The 14,985-nt window shown below is 38.8% G+C and overlaps 1 protein-coding gene across 1 annotated transcript in view; it reads left to right on the top strand.

Annotated features, from left to right (window-relative positions):
- Positions 1 to 14,985, top strand: part of LOC130174222 (CUB and sushi domain-containing protein 1-like) — a 409,154-nt gene that overhangs the window by 235,188 nt on the left and 158,981 nt on the right. The window contains exons 11-12 of the mRNA XM_056383857.1: positions 12,657 to 12,760; positions 13,186 to 13,298. Of these exons, the coding sequence (XP_056239832.1) occupies positions 12,657 to 12,760; positions 13,186 to 13,298 (217 nt within the window). The remainder of the gene's footprint in view (positions 1 to 12,656; positions 12,761 to 13,185; positions 13,299 to 14,985) is intronic.

Below are 14,985 nucleotides of genomic sequence, written 5' to 3'. Positions count from 1 at the left end.
TGTAGTGTGTGTGTCAGGTTGTTGCTTGTGGTTTCAAATAGAACACAATAGAATAGAGTATAATAGATTCATGTAGCCTGAGCTTATGACAGGTGGAATGTATTTTATCTATTCTTGGGACTGTGTGTGTGTGTGTGTGTGTGTGTGTGTGTGTGTGTGTGTGTGTTAAAAATGCTTCAGTTGTGAGAGCACTTTAAGAATGTACTATAATGACAGATTATCAGCTACTACAGCTGCTGGCATTTGCAGAATGTCACTATCTACATACACAGAGGGAGAGGCAAGGACAGAGACAAACAAGAGGATAAAGAAAGTTATAGACTAGAATGGAATAGAATAGAACAATAGAGTCAACAGTATTCACACAGGAATACAATTGAGCATGAAAGATCCACAAGACAAGTCATTAGTACAACATATTAAAAGAATATGTCAGTGCTTCATATTTTGAACAATTACCAACTGTTTCTTTCTAATTTTCCTTTTGAAAAAGTTATAGAGATGATACATAATGTGTAATACTCTTCATTCAACCACTTAGTGAAATGATCCAGTGTTGCATGATGCCAAACAATTCTGTGTTCTTGATGTGTTAGAAAAATACCCACGAAAATCAGGAGCTTTACCATAAACATTTATTTTCTCTGAAGTCTATATTAACCATTAGATCTGAACATTGATGATGTCTTTTTTAGGCATATGCAAAATGTTATGTAAGTCAGAGTGGTGAGCAGGCCACTGGTGCTTTTGCTCGTGATCATGTGCTTCAAACCAGGTGGTACAGAACTTAAACTCGACACATTGCTGTCTATATTGAAAAGATAACAACCAAAAGCCAGTTGACCTGGACAATGCTATTTATTATTATTGAAACTTTAAGGATAAAATTCAGAAAAAAAAATCAAGTTTCTGTAGTTTTAGTACAATAAAGTGGATCTGAAGAATATTTGGACCTTGCAAATTTAATGGTTAGAATAAATAAGGAAAACAGGACTTTTCATGTAAACAGTGCTGTTATTTATTTAAGTATTAGTTATTTAGTTAGTATTTAGTTAAGTAAGGAAAAGCTGCAGCAAAGGGCCTTGCGTCAGACTCGAACCCATGGCACCCTGTGTTATTGATCCTTTTTTTCTTTACTTTTAGATTTTACTCTAAGACTAGATTAATCTCTTGTGTATTTGTTGAGATTATATTGTAATATTACCTAATATCAATATGTTTCCAGTTATACCTTGACATGGTCTATATCATGGCTGCATATACAGTATGCTTGCATTAGCTTTCACCACTACATTTTAAAAACAGACTGTTCTTTGATCTTATAGACTTTCTTCAAAATTTGGAGCTCAGATCAGACTTGGGCTTGTTGATAGTGTTTCTGTTATATATATTTTGCCTGCCATCAAAACATCCATAAAGTTTTTACCGACCCTTTCTGTGTACATGCCATTGCACACCAGAGCATGTGTGTGGTGGAATGCACCACAGCCCCTCCTGCTGACAAAGATCATAGCGGAAACACTTTGTTGGCTATGTTTAGCACACTGGACGATTAAACCCTGTACCTCTACTGTACATGGATGTCTTTATCCCAAATTTAATCCCGGTGTCTTAAAAGTAAAGGCTTGAATAAAATAAACAACAACAAGTTTCATGTACTGTCTAAGAATATTTCTGAATATTCAAATTACTTTATTAGTATTTGTATCTGAATGAGCTGAAGTGAGCCTCAGTAGTTGAGCTGTGAAGTCGTTATCAGCTAGTTCTGTGTTTTTTATCAGCAACCATCTCTTTGTCTGGACACCTTGCTTAAAGGCCCTTGACTTGAATTTTCTGACAGATGATTAAACACGCCACTTAGAATCCTAAGTATAAGTTTCCAAAAAAAATAAAAAAATTGATGTTTATATGAGGTTTTTGTGGTTGGTGATAAAGATAATGCAGAGACTTAAGGAGAGAACAAGATATTTAAATTGAGTAAATGAGCATGAATTAAGATAAATAACATTCATCTTCTTGTAGACCTTTCTTTTTTCTCTTTACATTTCTCTGATTCCATCCCAAACTCCTGCTTTGTCCCTCTGTGACTCCTCTCATCTTCGTCTTTATTCTCCTTCCACCTCGCTCGGCCTCTGACTGCCTATTAATCCAGATGACTTCTTTCATCAATAACATGTTATAGAAAATTGAGACAGAGACAAGTGTTTTTATTGAAGTGTGTGTGCTGTTTTGTTCCCTCAATGTGTGGGTTTACGTGCACATGTTTAAATAGCCAAAAAGTGAAGCTGGCTGTTTTTGTGTCTGTTGTCATTCTGAATAGAAGCAGCACAATCAATATAGTTTGCGCTGGTCTGACAGCCTTTCGGTAAAATGCTGTGAGTGTGCTTCTGTTTGTGTGTATGCCTGTGTTATTAAGTGTGTACACACATATCTGATCATGTGTGATTTCATAAATGTTTACTGATTGTTTTCTGTTTGCCAACTTAATTGCTAACTGCCAGAGGTTGTGAAAATATGTTGTGGAGTAAACTGTCAACTTTGGTGTGGTATTGAGGAAAAACTCAGGTGCAGGGTGTAAAAAGAACTTAACACTGTCGATGCGTGTGTGTGTGTGTAGGCGCGTGCCTGTGTCAGTCATTTGATTCATTAATATCAAGCAGACAATTATTTTGTTCAGGTCTGAACCATGCCTGACTGCTCACACACATACACCCTGAAACGCATCGTCACACATGCCCATTAGGCCTATAATCACTGCTGTCTTTTTCCTGATGAATACTTATTAGTGTGTGTGTGTGTGTGTGTGTGTGTGTGTGTGTGTGTGTGTGGGTGGATGTGTGTGTGTATAGTATGGATGTCGGGTCATTTTCATGCATGGATCATCATCATCATTACTTTTGTGTTGGCAGGACATATTCTGTGACATTCTATCAGATTCTGTTAAATTTAACTTGATACAGAAATTGAGGCCAATAAAGGCCTCAGCCAGAGTATGTTAAAGTCCAGTGTGATTCTGCAACAGTGCATTGTTTTGCAACAGGACTACATTATTGCTCAAGCTGTTACACAATGAAAAAATTGTGCCCCATATTCAGTGTATTATCAAAAAAGGTACATTTCGCAACATTTTAGTTTTTTAGCTGAAAGTGGAAATAAAGGTAGCACCAGCATTAGACTCAAAAACAATCCAGTCCCTCCTTCCACCCCTTACTCTTCCTGCTCTGTTTTGCTCCACCCAGCTCTTCACCTACATCTTTGTCATATACACTGTTTCAATTAATGTAGAAGAAGAGTACAGCCTGGAGTACACTGCCTGCATAGTGTGTGCGTGGCAGCTGCGGAACGTCTTGGTTTTCATTTTGGTGCCCGTGTTAACAGGTTAGAGTGGACACACTGCTTACGTGACGTGCCTGAGACGTCTCACGTCTCGTGGCTGCATCACATGATCTAGAGATCGTCTCTCCTGTTTTTTCACGCATGATGTGTGTGTGGGGGGGGGGTCCCCTGTGTGTCTTGCTCTGAATGAGGATAAAAAAAGGTCAAGGCAACCTCAGTGTAGAAATATAGAACTGGCAGTAGCAGCAATGTAGCAGAGACGCAGTCGGTGTGAACGCACACACGCCTGTGAGCCGAAGCAGTTCAGTGATGCAGCCACCATGCACAACCAAGCCAGGCAGTGTATTTTGAGTGTAATAGGACAGAAGCGTGTTCATGCATTTATTGACAGCCATGAGCTTCCACCCCTAACTTGGGCCTTGTTGGAAGTACAAGGCTCACTCAAAAATGCAGGGAATGCAGAGGGGAATATTTCAGCCAGGCTGCTCAGAGTCTGGACCACAGAAAGTTGTGACAGCACATTATGTTTTCCACATTATTGTATGTTTTGGAGCATTTAAGAAAAAATAGAAAAACATTACATACAGTGCAAACTGAAGTTAAAGGAAGACTATTTTCCATACAGCTTGGGTTTTATTTCCGTAACTCTGGCCAGTGGTTCTATTTTTTAGCAATAACTCAGTAACTACAATATCACTAAAAGTAGGTCCTACAGTAAGCACAACCAGAAAACTGTTTTGCCTGATTAGTGTCCAGCTTATTTTGAGATAAAACTAAAAAGTGAGTGCAACAGCATTGGACAGGAAAAATGTGTGCACAACTACAGCAGATTATGTTGAACCAATATTTGGTCTGCAAACTGTAACAGGTTCTTTGTGTCATCATTTTGGGTCATAGTTTGGATCATAATTTCAGCTTCCATCTGGGAGTTTCTCTGACTACTGTTGCCCAGTTGGACGATGTTCAAGCTATGTTGCCCCAAAGTTATCATGACTGATGGAACTGATACCCCAAGTTACAAAAATAAAACCAGTTTTATAACAGTGTTGTAGGATTAACTTTTCATCAGAATTTGTCTTTTGAATTGTGAAGTGTTACTTAGTGTAAGCTTAGGCTTGACTACTACCCACTGTAAATTTACTCTAATAGTCTATATGTTGTAGTGTTGATACAACTGCATTGCAGCTACAGTAAGATACTGTGTCATCTCTGAATCACTACAAATGATACAACATACAGGCCATAGCTCAGTGAGTTTGTTGGTCACATAGACTGAGCAAAAATAAAAATTAGTTAAGTGCAGAGTAAATATCCATCTGTGTCCATGGTCACGGAAAGACTTTCACCAATGCTGCTTGATTAGCACATTATATCAGTTCAAGGCTTCATGCTGTTTTGGCTTTTGAGTGCAATTTTGCAGCCTGACTGACCATAATTCACTGTATCAGCACTGTCTATGGCTCTCATTTCTGCACACTAATACCTGTTTGTCCAAAGGAGGCTGACCATGGTGATATGGTTATGCCTTTTAGTTTTGTACTCTGGCCTCCTCTCATGGAAATACTATTAAATTCAATTTATTTCAAATCTGTAATGTAAAATTGTCAAAATGAAACCTCTCAACCCATAGTGTACTGTTGTGAGGTAGTTTTCTATTGCATCACAGAGTAGTTTATGATGCAGTTTCCCTAGAACTGTCATGCAGCTGTTGCTCAAACATAGTACGTAGTTTATTTTCCTAAACTGTCCAGCCAACAGGTCAACAGCACTCAAAGGTGCTGTAACGCCTCATCAAGGGAGTAGTTTTACCAGACGGCAGCTTTTTGCTTTGTTACCACTTAAGGCAAACGTCACCTCAGGGCAGAATTGTAACAGATAAATCTGGCACATCTGGGTACTTTCAGGTTCAAGCCAACAGACTTTAATCCTTTCCAGTATGTTTTGAAATTGATCGGTACTTTATTTGTCCCACATGGAAAATCACCTGTCTGAGCATACAACAACACTGACATACAATAAGTGCGCTTAAAAAATATTGGTATATAAACCCAAAATTCAGTTATATTTAACCACAAATACCGTACCCTCTACTGCACTATGGAACCATTTTATTATACTGCAGATGCAATGACCTTGTTACATGTTAGGAAATTAATCTCTTGTGGCCAGACCTCAAGAAGTTCAGCCATTCTTTTATCTTTTATCTCCATTACCACAGCTGTTTCCACTGAGCTGAGATCAAGTGGAAGTGCCAACATATTGATTGGCTGCATGGGCTGCCATTCATGGGTGTCAATCACTATGGTCAGATTTCTACACCATGCATCACATCGTCTATTTTAATTTATCAACCTCTTGTTTACTCCATACACTGAAGTAGAGGTCTGTCTGGAGTAGAAGTGGTTCAACTAGTTCTTAAGTTGAGGTGAAAGTTGTTTCGATGTGAGAGAGCACAGTGGCTAAGAGCTAGATTGACCTGGCTTCAGTTAGCAACCACAGCCTATTGGTTTTATTTTATCCCTGTTTTGTTTCCCCACACAGTCCAAAGACATGCAGGTCAGTTAGACTGTTAATGAGTGATTGTCTATCTATGTTAGCCCTGTGGTTACCTGGCTGTCACTCTCTGCCCTGTGCCCTCTGGTCAGAGAGAGGTTAGAGAGAATCTGAAAAATAATAAACATGTAAAACAAAGCAATTAATGAAGGTGTATTGCGTTTTATACGCAGAGAGCAGTAAAATCCCTGCCTTGATTCATTATAATGGCAGTAGACCATGGGAACATCTCCATGACATTAACACTACTGAGACTACTAACTTATACTCTGGCCCACTGGACTGCATGGGGCTGTGACATCGGACTTGCACATATATGCAGCAGTTACTACTTTGTGCTGGTTAGCATCTTGTAGCGGTTCTCCAGTGCTTATCTAAATGAATTGTGAGGATGAAAATGTACAAGCAGTGGCCCGGTATACGCACTGCTGCTGTGTTTGTCCCTCATTGCTCCGATGCATGGTCTGTATCCATCATAAAATTCACTGTACCTGCAAGATGCAGGGCACTGTAAAGATGAGCTGCAATGAGCAGCACAATTGCTTCTAAAATTCGGATTAAACTGTCAGTGAGAAAAAAAGAGAAAAAGACATACGTTGATAAGATTCTGTTAATCAATTGAGCAATTTGATAGATTGATTATGGGTAATTCGTTTTCTGTAACTGATTACTCATTATGAAAATGCCTTTCCCAGACATGAAGGTGTGCTGAGGGCTGTGTCCTTAAACAGGGTTTCAGGTTATTCTATACTTGTTTATTTGGCTGCAAGACTAAAAGTAATCTATGGGGAAAAAAAGGTCCCAAACTGCCATAGTGGCAGCTCACCAATGACTCAACATAGCTGCACAATGTCAGCAAGGGAATTCTCGTACACTCTGCTTTCAGGACAGCTGTTCCCTCTCTGTGCTACTTCTGGCAAGGGGTCACCTCAGCACATGTTTTCAACTTTTTCTTGACAGTTTGTTTTTCAGTCAGGGTAGTAGAAAATGCATTAAAGCTCCAGTAGACACAATATGTATGTAAAAATAATCTAAACACCTCTCTAATGCCCCGTTGAGCCTGTAGCAGAAAAGAGTTTGCCAAATCTGCCTCTGCCCCTGTGAAGACCCTGTAGATCACCAAAATTGTGGCGTTAGGTGTGGCTATTAGTGCTACATTATCAATGTGGACAGGAAGTGACAAAATTAATGAAAAAGGTTTTTAATTTAGAGGAAGTCGGACAACATTATTTTGCCTTGCCAGTCAGTTTCTAGTCAGTCCTAGACCATCCAAGTTTGTAATCATCAGTGTGCAGTTTACTGATGTCACATTATATCATTTCTGGGTATATAAGTAAGTGTTGAAATTACATTACCTCTCATGTCAGTTTGGGGCTGCAAACTTGTGAATATGTGTAATGTAGATTCAAAGTATTGGATTTTCCATTTTTAAATTCACTTCTGTCATGCTCAGACATGTTTGGGCCCGTCTGGTGAATGAATTGCATACCTTCTGACACACACACACACACACACACACACACACACACACACACACACACACACACACACACACTTACTACACACCATCACTGCTAGCTTCTGATTTAAATGAGTCAATTTGTAAATGTGCTATTTTGTTGGAAAGTAATATGAAGACCTGCTATTCTGTCATATCTTCAAAAGCCGAAGGAGCAAAATGCTTTAACTTTATTAAATAGAGTATCTGCTACATTGGGTCAGTTGAGAGGTTGAGAGTGAAAATATCGATTGTTTGGTGTTCTGCTAGAAAGTACTGATGTGAGGAAAATAACCAGTTTTGTGTAGTTTTGTTAGGTGTGATTGCAATAATGAAATTGGCAGTACTGCCCCCAAGATTGAAATGAAACCTATACCCATGTGTGCTAACCTTGGTAGGGGTCACCTCAGCTTATTCTGTACTTGAAATGGCTGACTGAATATAATTCATTAGATGTGTGCAGAGTGTTGACATTTTAACAGGGCCCAAATCAATTCTTATTTTTTTAGGGGAACCTAGGGCTGCACAACAGCATAAGTATGGCAGGTTGGCTGCCCTCTGACCAGAGGACCCAAGTGTAAATAACCATACAGAGAAGCATCTGACCTGCTGAAGTGCAGGATTTTGAACCTTAACCAGCCTGTCTGTAGCTTAGGCTGCAGTGAAGTGATGATGAGATGGATGGATGGATGGATGGATGGATGGATGGATGGATGGATGGATAGATAGATATTTATGTGATAATTTCTCCCCCACAGTTGCTGCTCAGCAGTGACTCAGCTCTGCTGCAGCCTCAGTGCAACAAGGGAATTCAAGAACTCGTCCACTCAATTATGGCTTTGTGTTCTCTTGCACTATTCTGACGTAAGGTCACAATAGTGTGGGCAAGATCAGCAGACACAATATAGTTTTTCAGGTTCAAGATTTTTTTTCTGGGGCAATGGAAGGGGCATCTCTAGGTAGCCGTGCAACCCGATTTTGTTATGCTGTAGATAAAATGAATGTCTTCAGTGTACAGTGCTTGTAATGTTTATGAGGCTCTGATAACGCTGACACCCAAAAGGATGTCTAACATTGTTTGACTTGAGTGGCAAACACACATATCTGCTGTGAATTCAGGATGAGAGTAAGAGAAAGATTATTATTATTATCAGTTTCCTCTGTGCTGTGATCGTCCCCTGAGGAGACCAAAAATTTTATGGCACTACAACTTCACTGGTTGACTGACTGGAGGTTTTTCATTGTTGGTTTGGATTTCTCAGTGCTCTTAACAATGTTTAAATAGCCTATTGAGCTACTCTGTTGCTTACTAGTGACCTCAAAGTGATAACGCTTCACTTATCCCTTCAAAGAGCATCCACAGAGCATCCACCCTTAAACAGAAACATGGTAACCAGCTGTGACAGTGGGGCTGTTTTCAACTTGTGAGTCTCTGTGTGTTTTGTATGTGTCATCATGCTAAAATGTGGTCCTGGACGCACCTACTGTAGCAGGAACTACCACAGAGGCAGTTTTGAGTGCGTTGGCAGGTGTTTATATGTCTGTGTGTCTGTGGATGAATGTTGTCACCATGGTACTGTCACAGCTGTGCAAGATACAACCATGAAACTTTACAGGTGCTCAGCTAACATCAAAATGAAGGCCAAGTTCGACAATGTGTGTAGTCCATCCCATTAGTGCTGAGTACTTATGTAATAATGTAGTAATAAGTGCTGAGTGTTCATATAATAATGTAGTAACAACTACTGAGTAATCATGTAATATTGTAGGAATGACTACTGGGTACTCATGGGTCTGACCATTAACATGTTGACAGGTGTCATGGCTGCAAGATGTCTAAATTATTTATTCTTTTACTGATCTTGAAAATGAGCAAGTCTCCTCTGAAATACGGAATAAAAGGAAAAACAGGAACAAAAGCTCAATAATCGAATGGAATCAAACGAGAATACACAAAACTGTGGTTAAACTGAAGGCAAATTATGTGTGTACTGTACACTGTTTGTTTCAGTTGAAAATTTGTCTAAATTGTCTAAAACGTCTAAATTACGCTTCCTGTCCTTTTTTTCTTTCTGTCGTTGATTCCTTCCTTCTTTTCTTTGTTTCTTTCTTTGCTTTAGAAAATAAAGAAGCTAATCTGATGTAGTTTGGGGTTGCAGGCTGCTCTTAATGTCTTTCTAAATGGGCTCATTTGGATCTATTGAACAGCACTGAGCTTCTTGCTAATGACCTTAGTGTGATAACGCTTCAGTTCCTTCCTTTGAGTCTGCTGCTACTAAGCAATCTGCCTTGAGTGTCTAGACACACACATACACACAAAGATGTAAACAAAGACAGAAACATGTAGGCACAGAAACGCAGCCAAACTGCACTCACAAATTCAGTGAAACAGGCATGCCTATCATTCTGCTTCAGTTATTATAGACATATACACACATGCACACAGGCACGCTTGGATGCGCAGAAAACCATAGTCTGTTTCTGATTCTGTTCTGCTTCACTCCCTTTCTTTATGACCACAAGCTGCTGCAGCTGTACATTCTTAACAACAACCTTAACTTCTCAGACACAAACACACATGCAGCCCACAACAACACCACATCAAACAACATCTTTCACTGTTCCGTTTGTCATGTTTCATATGCCTCACAAAAAGGCGTCTTTTCAGATTTACTGTTGATAAGGAGATATTAGCTAGAAAGCTATAGTGAGTTGCATGTCCTTTTTGTGTTTTTTCAACTATTGAACAGTCACTTTCAGCCAGTGATAATTATTGCTGTATGCAAATAAGATTTAAATGAAAGGATTTGGGTATTTGTCTACATAGACAAAGGAGACAAATAAAATAAAATCGATATTCCTCTCTTTTGTACGCCTGTGAATGTGCATTTCTGTTTGTGCATATGTGGCAGGCGATTGGCAGACTTTTTTTTGTCTTGCCTGTTAAAAATAGTTATTAAAATAATAGTTTGATGTTTGACAACCAAACAATGGTTTCTGTATCCCCCTTAATATCTTTGTAGTTGATGTGAACAGTACTAGTGTTAATGGATAAAATATTCTGTTCTTAAAATATGGTTAAGAAACATCTGAAGAGTTTAACAGTGATGATGATGCATCTTTTAAAAATCTACAGAAACCCTTGTGTTCTAGTGAACAGAGTGAAAAAGATAATGCAAAAATACATCAGCAAATAAAAGACAATGGTTTATTAATGGTCCCTGTGATTTGTTGTTAGCCAGGAGATAATACCTCACCATGTTGTTTTGCATCTTTTCCCCATTATTTTTTGGCCATTTTGCAGAGACTAAACATTGCCAGAGGCGGCAACATTCAGTGTATAATAAGACAGTAAAATTCTTTCTACAAGTATCAGTCTCATATTTATTGAGCTGCATCTTGAATGTAAGTTGCTGAAGTCAAAAATAAACACGCTTTTTTCTTTTAAGTATTAGCCTATTTGCATAACAGTTAGAGCTGTTGTAGAAAATGTGTGTGTTTGTGTGTATGGATACATTCAAACGTGTATAAATACAGATTTATACAGTTATACATGGCTTCTTTGCTATTCCTGTCGTGATGGCAGTTAATCCCTCAGATTGTTCCATATCCTTTTACATTATTTGAACATTTGCTAGCCATTTTTATTTTGACAAAACACGGCCAAAGGCTTAGCTATGCGTTACTGATTCTAGCATGTTGGAAGGGTCTTTACACTTGTCACCTGCGGTAAGGGTTTTCTTCCCTACAGTGTGATTTGCCATGTGATTGATTCTCATCCACAATATCACATATTCATGGTTCATCTTACTCCTTTAATTCACGAGAAACTCACTGACTGAGACCAGCTCTTTTTTCTTAGAGGTTTCCTGAATACAGCAGGAATCTGCCATCCTCCATTCTGTCAGGGTTATGATCTACTGCTAATAAATAATGGGCAAGCAGCAAATAATAGAACACCAGTATTACGGCATTTTAGAACTCAAAGTAGATCGATGATCCAGAGATGTATGCATGCAGCTACAGCCATGAACGTGACTTCAAGTAAGGCATTTAACACTCAATTTCTCTGTTAAACAACAGAGGGGTGTGTTTGCAGGGTAAAGTGTGTGCAGTTCAGGATTTTTCTATGAATTTAAAGAAGGAATCTGCTAAATAAAAGCAAGGATGTATCAGAGTTTTTTTCTTTCATTAAAAAATGTATTATTTTGGAATACCAATATGCCATTATCACTTTTACAATTGTTATACCTTTGGCATAGCAGCTTTAATTAAATAAGATGATGGTCACGGCTAAGAAGATCAGTAGTCCCTCTCTCTCATAACGCTGGTATTATTAGTAGTAGTCCTTTATATGATAGGATACTCCCTCCCACTTTTTTTGCCCCCTGCTAAAAAGAGAACACACCCACAGAATATATGCCTTTGTGGTTTTGGACACTGTTGGCTAGCTATGGACTGTCCACTGTAATAGATCGTTGTGTATTTTATCTCTTTCCATTGATTTCCCAGTTGGTGCATGATACATGTCACATTCTGGCATATCTGGGATCATTCCCAGAATTCCTGGGTTTGATGATGCTATCGGTGTCATCAGTTTCCAGCATTAAGTGTTGTTTGTTCTAAGACTGAATGAGAATATACACTTACAACCAATATACAACCAATTTTGGAAGTGCAACAATGCTGCCTAGAGAGTATGTCAGTGCCTCATCTTTGTTCCTCTCACAAAGGTGAGCCCTACATTGCAAAGAAATGTAAAACTTTAGTCTTGTTTTGGCAGAGATAATAGAAGCCTGCTCCGTACTTTCTGCTCTAAAGTGGTTTTCCTCTGTGCTGTAATTTAGTCTGACTCCATGCCATGAAGTCAGACTAAATTACAAGAATCATGAGGTCATGAGGTTGACAGATGCTGTCAGTCTTTTTGAAAAGGATGTTTTTTGTTTGCACAGTGCTACTTTATAATGCACGTCATTAATTTATTGTTATTAACATCATATAGAGCTGTCACTGCTTGAGAGACAGTTGTTTGTGAAATAAAACTCACATTTCAATGCTAGGCTTTCAAATTTCCCCAGTGATATAATCATTACTTTCTATTACTGGAAATTGTAAGGATGGAAAAGCATGAGCTCATCCCTGCAGGAACTCATAATAAGTCTCTAAGTGATTCTCTGTCTCTCTTTTTGCTTTTTCTGTACCCTCATCTTTACACATCTGTGTTTATAAATGTCTGTACCGTTGCTTTCTGCTTTCGTTTTTGTTCTAGGTGATAAAGCTGTCATTTGAAGAGTTTGACCTGGAAAGAGGATATGACACATTAACTGTGGGAGACGGAGGCAAGATAGGAGACACTCGGAGAGTACTCTATGTGTAAGCACTAATTATATTTTCTGGCCCATGATATAGTAATGTTGACATATAGCAATATAGAACAAGCTAATGGTGGTAATCACAAGGACAATTGCAAACACATGGATGTTTTTGTGCAGGTACATATTTGATATACTGAACTGAATTATTGATTTCTGATGTTTTGAGGGAACTGTTGGAGTTCAATTCGTACACATTACAAGAGGTGTGAAGGATTAGGCTTTTATTAGTATTAATACAGTGTTCTAGGCTATGTAAATAATTAAAATGAACTTGAATTAAAGTAGAAAGTGATACACCAGTAATGCTTCTTGACAGGTTGTGATAATGTCTGCCTATTTTTGTGTGTGTGTGTGTGTGTGTGTGTGTGTGTGTGTGTGTGTGTGTGTGTGTGTGTGTGTGTGTGTGTGTGTGTGTGTGTGTAGACTCACTGGCTCCAGTGTTCCTGACCTCATCGTCAGCTTGTCCAATCAGATGTGGCTACACCTGCAGTCAGATGATACTATCGGCTCAGCAGGGTTTAAAGCAGTCTATGAAGGTATGGCTTCCATCACAATGAATACAACAACTTTAAATGCAATTTATACGTCACGTTTTTCTTTCTCTGTCTCTGATACACACACACACACACACACACACACACACACACACACACACACGTACACACACATACACACAGTCATAATGGAGTGTGAAAGTCATGGCCTTGCTGACGTGCTGATTCAGTAGTAACACAACTGTTGTTGTTTGTGCTGCATGTGAGTGTGTGTGCGACTGTGCATTACAAGAAGGTGATAAAGTAGTTGTGAGTTAATCAGTTGATCATTTTGCTTGCGTGTTTTTCATATTATGCCAAAGCTGACACTAATAAAGAGATAAAGGTGGTGACAGTCATAGTGTCACAAGGTGAGAGGGACAGATGTAGATGTTCCTCTAAATACTTATTCATTAGAACAATACATTTATTATATTTATGTCCCCCAAAGAGGTTATGCTTTCACCTGTATGTTTGTTTGTCAGCAGGATTATACAAATAGCACTGAACCCATTTGCATCAAACTGGGTGGAGGGATGGGGCATCATCCAGTGGAAACCCGTCAAATTTTGGTGCAGATCTGGTTAAAGGGTTGGATCCAGGAATATTTTTAATCACTTTCCATAACATTATGAAATATGGCATTTTTTGACATTTTGTCAATTTCACAGGAAATAATGTTTGGATCTTGATAGACATAGATGGTTTTGAGATCTATGAGTTTGTACAATTTGGTGCAGACACAGATGATAATCTGGATCTGGTGTAAGCAAATGTGTGGCCTTGGCTGAGGTATGTGTTATATATTTGATTACATACTGCATCTTACCATGTCAATGCAGCGCTTTAAATCGAATTCAGCTGGTACTAAACTAAATGGAATCCACTTGAAACAAAGAGTGAGACAGGTAGAGAGAGAGGTAATTTGATAAATGTATAGACAGAGGAAGAGGGACAACAAGAAACTGACAGAGTATGACAGAATGACAAATAGAGTGAGAAGAAATAGACTGTCTCAGAGAGACTGGGGGAGAGCGAGAGAGGAAGAAAGAGAGTGAGAGAGATAAAGGTTGTGCTCTTGACTCCGCTTAGCTATGTTTGATTCAGTGATGTTGCTGACAGTGTTGTTCAGGGTTAGTTACTCTTGTAGGGAATCAGAAAAGCGCCCAGTACCTGCAGAAACTCAGTGTGCATGCCTGCACTTCTTTAAATGTGATGTGAGACATTTAATATCATTTTACAGGGCTCAGCATAAGCCTGAAGTGGAACTGACCTTGATTTAATGGCTAAACTTATTTTATGTGTTTTAACATTTGTCCCAACAGCAATATGGGCCTTTTTCCTCTTTACACCTTGGCTAGGTGGTCCACCATTTATACATTTAAAGGCAATTACACATATGACAAAATGAAACTAAAAAAGACAGGAAGAAACAAACAAATAAACAAGAGGTCCTTAATGACCTCTACATGATCTTTAGTTTCAGTTTTTCCCCAGGATAAACAAACAACCGCCAGTGGTGTGTTTTGTGTGTGCTTCCTTGCGTGTATATATGTGATGCTGTCACAATGTATAATATCACCATGTTACACACTTTGATCAGTGTTACCCCCTGAGAGCTCTTAGGTTTTCAGCCCTGCAGGAAAACCCAATACGTGCATGTAAATGTGTAGCTGTCTTGTTTTTGAAT

This window comes from Seriola aureovittata, chromosome 1, assembly GCF_021018895.1.
Source record: "Seriola aureovittata isolate HTS-2021-v1 ecotype China chromosome 1, ASM2101889v1, whole genome shotgun sequence".
In the NCBI taxonomy this organism is placed as follows: Eukaryota; Metazoa; Chordata; class Actinopteri; order Carangiformes; family Carangidae; genus Seriola; species Seriola aureovittata.
Note: the sequence above shows the minus strand (reverse complement) of the source record. Positions and strands in the feature narration are given on the sequence as shown.